General features: G+C 37.1%; 1 protein-coding gene across 1 annotated transcript; it reads right to left on the bottom strand.

Annotated features, from left to right (window-relative positions):
* Window positions 1–5216: 5216 nt before the first annotated feature.
* On the bottom strand, window positions 5217–5916 carry LOC138881700 (protein pxr1-like). The gene is made up of 2 exons (XM_070161949.1): window positions 5729–5916; window positions 5217–5625 (listed from the first exon to the last, which is right to left on the bottom strand). Exons 1-2 carry the CDS (start codon window positions 5914–5916, stop codon window positions 5217–5219), a joined length of 597 nt encoding a protein of 198 aa, XP_070018050.1.
* Between the last annotated feature and the right edge of the window lie 3284 nt (window positions 5917–9200).

Here is a 9200-nt window from a genome sequence, read left to right on the forward strand (position 1 = left end):
ATGGGCTTTGTTCCCTTAGCATATTTTGATGGTATGAATCTGCTTTTTGGCTAGATTTGGAGCATTCGGAGGCCGAGTCGAAAGGCAAAGGCATCGCGAGCTAGAGTTTAGACTGGATTGAGGTAACTAATGATTGTAAATATTTGTCCTGAGGGTGTAAAACCTCGGATTTCACATCGTTGTGCTATTTTGAGATGACACACACGCTAGATGACGAGCGTGGGGTCGTGCACCATTGGGGATTGTGACTTAGTCCGTCCCGTATGACTGTTAAACCATGTATTTGGTTGAAAACTGTTTGCTATCATTGTGTTTTGGAAAGTATTATCATGTTTTGGGCTGAATGCCATATTTGCGCCTCGTGCCAACTGTTTTGGACCCTTAGGGGATTTTTACCATTATTCCTCAATGTTTTAACTTCATATTTGTACTCAGTCATACTGTTTTCTACTGTTTTCATAACTCAACCATATTTACTCCATTTTGATATTTTAAATGATATCTTTGGGCTGAGCATCATGTTTTACTGTTGTCCGAGTGGCATGAGAGATTTCTGACTGAGTGAGGACGAGGGCCTGTGTTGTGAGGATATTATGGGATCGGGCTGCGCGCTGCAACAGTGTGGTACTGATTTATGATTATGAGGCCGAGAGCTTGATTTGTTATGCCATGAGGTGGCTTGATATGAGGTCGAGAGCCTGTTTGATTATGCCACGAGATGGCTTGTTATTTCGCTTGGGCCGTAAGGGGCCCCTCCCAGAGTCTGTACATCCCCAGTGAGCACGGGTACCCAGTGTGAGTGAGGTGATGTAGCCCGAGGGGTTGTTGTTTGATTCATATTGTTGCCCGAGGGGCTATTGTTGATTCATATTGTTGCCCGAGGGGCAGCTCTTGATTCATGTTATGCCCGAGGGGCTGATTACGGGTGATTATGAGGTAGCCCGAGGGGCTGGTTCTGTTGATGATATGCCCGAGGGGCGGTATGTATTACATGTTTTGCCCAAGGGGCTGTTTACGTTTACTATATATTTTACTCACTGTCTTATCACTCGTTTGAAACTATTGAAAGTTGTTTTAAAAGGTTTTTTTACCGAAACTGAGCATGATTTTTGAAGTAAATGATTTCTGTACTGTGTTGGAAATATTCTGCTTTTGTTGTAGCATTTTGACGTGGTTTACGTATTTTTTTACTACTCAACTTTCATTTATTTTTATTACTTACTGAGTTGGCGTACTCACATTACTCCCTGCACCTTGTGTGCAGATTAAGGTAGTTCTGAACCCGGTAGCGGGTGTTGATTCCTCAATGGAAGAGTCATCGGAGTTGGCAAGGTAGCTGTCCGACATTCGCAGCACTGCTTTTCTCCCTCTTGTCTTCTTTAGACTGTATTTAGTACATTCTTAGACTCTTGCTGTATTCAGACCTTAGTAGATGCTCATGCCTTGTGACACCCCGATGTCGGACTTGTATATTATTTCCGCACTGTTCATTTAGACTTACATTATGAGACATTTGATTAATTAAAGGCTTTAAAATGATTCTTATTGATTAATGGTTAATTCGGGAGTTGTGTCGGCTGGCCTAGTATTACGATAAGCGTCATCACGATCGGATCGATTTTAGGATCTTGACATAGATAAAAAATAGAGGTAAGATCTGCATATACCTTACTCTTCCCAAATCCCGGATTAACACTCGAATGTTGTTGTTGTTGTCTGATAGGATTTGAAAAGCATTCAAATTGCAGTGGACTAACATGATGAGTGTTGATCACGAATAAGTAAAATTTATTTTAGAACAACAACTAGGCAGAGTGGAAATTACTATGCATTTCTAAACGGACAATTTAATCATGCCAAATTTCCATATCAAGAATAGGATTAAACAGATAAATCCCAAAGAAACTTCAGATATTATATATGCTAAATTATAACAAATCATGTAGTACAGTAATTCAACTGTTACTGGTTGACTTTTGCTATATCATAAATTCCACTGACACCGATGTGGGATTAAATTCTAATTATATGTTTTCCATATCATATAATGAGACATAAATTTCTTTCAACTCCATCATTTATTTGTTTGATATGGCAATTCCACTTATTCTTGCCTCTTCTGGTGGAGTTCCCATCTCTAAATTAAATAATACGAATAGTAATTACATGACCTCTAGATTCACTCGCTATATAAACAACGTAGAAATTTTCATAAACCTCACAACTAACTTCAAATATTCTCTAGCACTTCATATCTTTAGCCAGGTATGTTTATATTTCACAGTTAGTACATTATATTATGCCTTTTATAAGAGAAGAAAATATCCCCGTTATGCAACAATATACATCTAAACACTTTTAAAAGTTGTGATGCTTAGCTTCATGAATAAGAAAAGCATGTAACAAAGGAGATTTTTATTAATGGTATTTCAAGCTTGAAACAAGCATGAAGAGATTAAATATATTTCTTTATTTTGAGTTGTTATACAGCATTGGAAAATCAAATTATCACTGTATTTATTCACCTTTCGACTTCTACTTCCACCAAAATGTCGTGCTTAAGACATGAGAATTGGACGGCATATCTGTTATGTACTTTTTTATAGCCAGTATGTTGATGATCCATAAATTCAGAGGCGCATCCAGGATTAAAATTTTATGTGTTCAACTTTTAAGGGTTTTAGCATTTAAACCGTTATATTTTCAAAATTATAGGATCATATCTACTATTTTTGTAATTTTAATGAATTTTTTACATATAAAATTTTCCTCCGCGTCGAAAATCATGGTTTCATATATTGAACCATTTAGTAATACACTACATCCCCTGCATAAACTTTAATTGCTCCTTTTTTTTTCTTTTGAAAATTGTCCGCAGTCATTTTCTTAGGGAAAGCATCTATTCACGTTTGTAGTTGCATAATCAACGACTAAACTCATCATTTATTTATCATTCTTAATTCACAGGGGCAGATATAAAAAGGATACATAATTATGAGGACGTTCGTTGTGCTTGTTTTAGTCATGTTGGTGATGACTTCAACCTTGGCCACGAGCAGGAACTTAGTCCAGAACTATAACGAAGCCGATAATGGTTTCGGGCAGGGGGAAAATAGCAGCGTGAATAATCACCATTATATACCAAGGCAAGACTTCAACAATGGTAATGGAGGTGATGTTCCTAAAGCAGGACATGATACAGATGCTGGCAAGTTCTAAAAGTAACCTAGTATACCTTGTATATATGCATGGTATAACTGTAGTAAATAGGAATAAAGGGTAAACTTTCATGCATATATGCTCGTGTTTTGTTAAGTAAAGTTGGTAGTGGTTATTTAACGTTCCCGTGTTTGTTTCTTGTAGTGAAATATGTTGTTGTTTTCATGTTGAAGCTTTGTCCATATAACTACAGTACGACTTTGCTATGACAGTCATCTTTTATAACGGTACTTCATTATAATAGCCAAATTTTCTTTGGAACTGATTGTTCATGCTATATTATAATATATGTTCTCTATCACGCCACTTTACTATAATAGCTAAAAAATATCCGGACAAATTACATTATTATAAAGAATCCGGACAAATTACACTATTATAAAGAAGTTTGACTCTGTATATATAGAAGTAAAAAGTACAAATTACACCAGTTCGTATCAGTTTATTTTATATACAAAGCTTTGGCATATCACTCGCCCTATATGATCAGTTTACTCTCCATACGTTATTAGTATTAATTATAAAATCTCTAATATAAGACAAACGTAGCTTATAGGTTTGTGATGGTTTAATTTCATAAGCGTAGCCCTCTTTCGACTCAGCTCAACATCAACGCAAAGTTAGAACACTTTTCATTTTTAAAGTTCACTAATTATCAAGGTTGGGTTCATTAGATTATAAATATCACAGTCCAAAGTTAAAGCACAACCTAATTCTCCCTTTTGGCATCATCGAAAAGTTGCATAACTATGTTAGATAACCAAATTTTTATAGAAATTATCCATGGCCACTAGAGCTACTTCAAATGCAATCATGGAATCAAGCATCATCTATCAATATAAGGATATTAGCCATCTAAAAAATATCAACAAACAATTAGAGCAAAAGCAGTGAATTTCATTGATTGATAAGATCCTACCACAAAGCATAAGAAGAAATAAAAACACTAGATCATGAGCAAAAGAAACAAAAAAATCTCATCTGGGTCACTGGTTGGTCTAACTAGGCTAGGAGGCTTAAGGCTGGAAAGGACCAGGTTCTTGCTTTTTGGCTTGAAGTAGCTTCAGTATATCCTGAAGAATGCCATCATTCTTCTCCTTCTCTTTTGCCAGCTCAGCTCTGAGAGCATTTCTCTCAGTCTCCACTTCTGCCAACCTCTTCTTCAGCCTTTCAATTTCACTCCTTAGCCACACTTTCTTGCACCAAAGCTCGCACTTTGCTATTCACATGTACCTTTTTGGATGAACCTGGTTCGTTGGGAGTGGTTTTGGACTTTATAGTCACAAGTAGTTAGAGTGTTTGCCCCAAAATGATCCTTGCTTATACCAACTTCCCATTTCTTGATGGGTACCTTGAAGTGTGCAAGTACAGCGGTGAGAATAAAACCATAGGGTATGGCATGGGTTTTGGTGCCATTCAGAACCCTATCAAGAAGGTGGATGATAAATCGAGGCCAATTGATTTTCCTCCAACTTTCCAAACTTTCTATAAGGACCGGGTCCATGAATGTGACAATGTGCCTCCTTTCCTGCCTTAGCAGCACAACTTTGTTCAAAATTCAAACAACACTTTGTGGGGTGACTTCAGCTCACTTTTGTAAATAGCCTTGGGCTCAAGCTCCTCTTCATTGTCACCAAACTTCCTAGTAATGGCAAGGGAGGTAGGGAGATTCTCTAGACTTGGCCATTTAAGTTTCTTATAATCGTTGTACCCTTCAGCAGGTATACCTAATATCTCTCACAGTTCTTTATCATCAAAACTCACTATCACCCCTTTTACCACGTTGGTAACCCTACCATCTTTATCTTACATTTTGCCATGAAATCCACAATCTTAGTTCTGGCCAGCTTTCCATCCATCTGAAGGACCATGTCCTTCCAACCTTGCAATTGTAATTTCTCCAGCAACAGTAAAATACCTTCCTCCTCAAGTCCCTGAGTACACTACCTTTCAATATGGTTCTCTTCCTAAACTTAACCATCTTATCCTTCTCAGCATCATATTCCTTTTCTCCTTCCCCACCATTCTTCTTCGTTCATTCTTTTAACTTTTCTTGATTTCAATGCAGACCTGGCTCTTTTAGCCAAAGTAGATGGCTCCGCAGATTTTGTTTTTGAAACAGACTTCTTTGTTGAAGTCTTAGCTTTCTTTGCCTTTGGAGTCACAACCTCCATTTCTTCTGTATCCTCTTCATTCCGAAAGACCAGGTCCATCTCATCAATTTCAACTACCTCAACAGGCTCAACTGCCTTCTTCTTTACCTTAGCAACATCTTTCTTCTTACTTTCTTCTAAGGTCTTTTCTAGTTCAGCATCACTTTGCTTCTTCTGACTCCTTATAGCTCCTCCTCTTGTAGGAGGAGTCTCTACAGGGATAGACAAAGTACCCTTTCTTTTCTTGTTTGCCCTAGAAGTACCAGGGACTTTGACTCATAAACTCCTTTTTTCTTTTCGTATTGTAACTGTCAGATACCTTTCTCAGTAGGTCTGCGAGGGTTTCCTGCTCAGACGGAATAGGTTCTTGAACATTTTTCCCTAATCGGACCAACCCCTCAACAACTTCTCCAGACCCACTTTCTTCTATTTCCCTGACACTCTCTTCTTCTCCCGTAGATTCCTCATTCCACACTACCATAGCACGTGATTCTTTTGTTAAACCAATAGGAATGGGTGAAGATTCAGCCACTCCTTTTCTCATTCCCCTCACAGCACTTCGAGCACCCTCACTCTTCTTTTATTTTCTCTTTTTATTTTTACCACCAATTTTCCCAGCCTCAGTTGTTTCAACACCAGCCATAGTACCTACCAGAACAAATCTAGTTTCCAGATTTTTAGCAACCTCAAAAATGATTTCAAGAGTAACTTTAGGGCCAGATGTTACCTGCTCTATCTCAGAAGAAACAGTTTCTTCCCTCTCAGTAGCAAACTTGAAAGATTCATCAGATTTTTGGGGTTCTTCTTCCTGACTCGCTTTCAATTGTTCATTTATTTTCTTGATTTGCTCTCCACCAGCGACAACCTTGCACACCATCATCTTTACCCTTTCTCTCTTAGATAGGGGTGTGGTAGAAGGTGTAATAGATGGTGTGGGTGTGATTTCCTTGGGTGGTGATGAGGGATTCTCAGAGGGGTTTTCCATTTTTGTGTTTGGGTATAAAAGAAGATGGATTTGAGTGTGTTTGGAAGATGAGAGAAGATAGAGAGAATTTTAACGGCTTGAGAATTAGATGTGAATAAACACTAAGGCCTAATCAATTTAAGAAGGGGGTATTTAATTGGGTAACGATAACCTTTTTCAGAAATCTAATCAAACTGAAATTCAGTTTGAAAAGACGTTGAAGAGTGTCCCTAGAATCTAGGCACTTAATGTGATTTTGGACTCTGTTTAAATGAAACAGGTTCATTTCATAGGACTCTCCTCTTAATTGTGATCCAAATATAATTATTCCAAAATATGCAGAGTGGAGAATATGTACCAAGTAATCTTGATAAACCAGGTTCTTCACCGTCAAATCTCTTGTGTAAGTTTGAATTTTCCAAGAAAATAGAGATAATATAATTAGATATTAATAAGTCATTTTAGCACATGGCACAAGAGTATACTGATGAAAGTATGATACTGAGCAAAATCTAATCTAGTTATGTATAAAAACTCACAATTTTCTAACCAATTCGAGTTAGAACTAGTTCTTTTTAGGTGATCTTAATCATCCCTAATTCTAACATGTTCCTTTCAAAATGATCTCTACTTAGAGTTTTTATGAAGTTGTCAGCTATTTATTTGTTAGTAGCACAAAATTTTACAGTGACCAAACCCTTCTCATACTTATCCCTCAAAAAATGATGTATAACATCTATGTGCTTAGTTCTCTTATGATTAATCGGGTTCTTGGTCACACTAATTGCACTATTGTTATCACAAAATATAGGGATACAACCTACATCAATTCCAAAATACATTAATTGCTGTTTGATCCACAATAATTGAGCACAACATGAAGCAGCAACAACATACTCAGCTTCAGCAATAGATAAGGCTACATAATTTTGCTTTTGGTAGCACAAGACACAAGATTCAAAGTGTGCCAAACCTGAGGTGATCTTTTTATCCACAAGAAAATCTATATAATCAGCATCAGCATATCCCACTAAGTTGAAATTACTACATTTTGGATACCATAGACAAAGGTCAGTGGTGCCTTAGGTATCTCAAGATTCTCTTAACAGTAGTCAAGTGAGACTCCTTTGGATTTGCCTGAAATCGAGCACAAAGGCCTATACTGAAAACAATGACATGTCTGCTAGCAGTGATATATAACAAAGAACCAATCATTCTGCTATACAAATTCTGATCACCAGATGAACCAGGTTCATCTATATCCAATTTTGTGGTTGTTGCTATAGAAGTGTCAATTTCTTTGGAATCTTCCATTTTAAACCTTTTAAGCAACTCTTTCACATACTTCTGTTGATGGATCATATTTATATTTGAGTTTTGTTTAATTTGTAAGACTAAAAAGTTAAGATCACCCATCACACTCATTTCAAATTCACTCCCCATTAGTTTAGCAAATTATTTACTTAACTTGTCAGTAGTTACTCTAAAGATTATATCATCAACATATATCTGAACTACCAAGAGATCTTTACCTTTTTCTTTCAAGAATAAAGTATTGTCAATTTTACCTCTCTTGTGGTCATGCTCAAGCAAAAATTTTGGTAGTCTTTCATACCATGCTCTTGGACCCTGCTTGAGCCCATAAAGCGCCTTGTCAAACTTGTACACATGATCAGGATATTCCTTGCTTTCAAAGCCCAGAGGTTGCTTGACAAAAACTTCTTCCTTTAGATAGCCATTGAGGAAGACACTCTTGACATCCATCTGATGGAGAGTGAATTCCATGTAAGCAACAAAGGGTATAAGAAGTCTAATTGATTCCAATCTTGCAACTGGAGCAAGGGTCTCATCATAGTCTATACCATTCTCTTGACTATATCCTTGAACCACCAATCTTGTCTTGTTTCTTTTAACTGTTCCATCTTCATCAAGTTTGTTTCTAAAGACCCATTTTGTGCCAATTATTGATTTGTCCTTAGGTCTTGGTACTAGGTACCAAACTTTATTTCACTCAAATTGGTTGAGTTCATATTGCATTGCATTCATCTAGTGTGCATCCTGCAAAGCCTCAACAATATATTTAGGTTCAATAAGAGATAGAAAGCATCAAAAGCACAAAGATTCTCCAAAGAAGTTTTGATTCCAGAGTTTGGATCAGTAATTATGTTCTCAATGGGATGAGAACTTTAGTACTTGTAAGGTTTCACAACCAGATGGTCTCCCCTAAGTGTTCCTTCGGTGTTTTGTTGCTGAGGAACATGTTCATGGATAGGTTCCCTCAAGGTTTGAGGATCAGTTCTTCTTTGTTTAGTTCCCCCTGTCAGGTTGCCCTGGGTAGAAGAACCTGTTCCATCACCTGTTCCTTCCTCTATTACAGCTTCAGTCTGGGTTGTGGTTTCATTTGAGTTTCTTACCAACTCAATTGCTTCATGTTTATGTTCCAGCCTCTCAGAAAGAATGTTAGTTTCATCAAAAACCACATGTACACTTTCTTCTACACACATAGTTATTTTCTTATAGGTCTTATAAGCTTTACTATGTGAATAATATCCTAAGAATACTCCCTCATCACTTATAGGATCAAACATACCTAGGGAGTCTTTACCATTATTGTGCACAAAGCACTTGCATCCAAATGCCCTAAGATGTGATATATTTGGTTTTCTCCCTTTAAGTAACTCATAGGGAGTCTTCTCTACAAGAGGTCTAGTTATACATCTATTAATGATGTAGCATGTAATATTTACAGCCTCTACCCAGAAGCTATGCGGCAGTTTACTAGAAAGAAGCATAGTCCTAACCATATCTTCCAATGTCCTATTCTTTCTTTAAATTACTCCATTTTGTTGTGGAGTCCCAGGAGC

The sequence above is a fragment of the Nicotiana sylvestris genome, chromosome 11 (genome assembly GCF_000393655.2).
Source record: "Nicotiana sylvestris chromosome 11, ASM39365v2, whole genome shotgun sequence".
Lineage (NCBI taxonomy): Eukaryota > Viridiplantae > Streptophyta > Magnoliopsida > Solanales > Solanaceae > Nicotiana > Nicotiana sylvestris.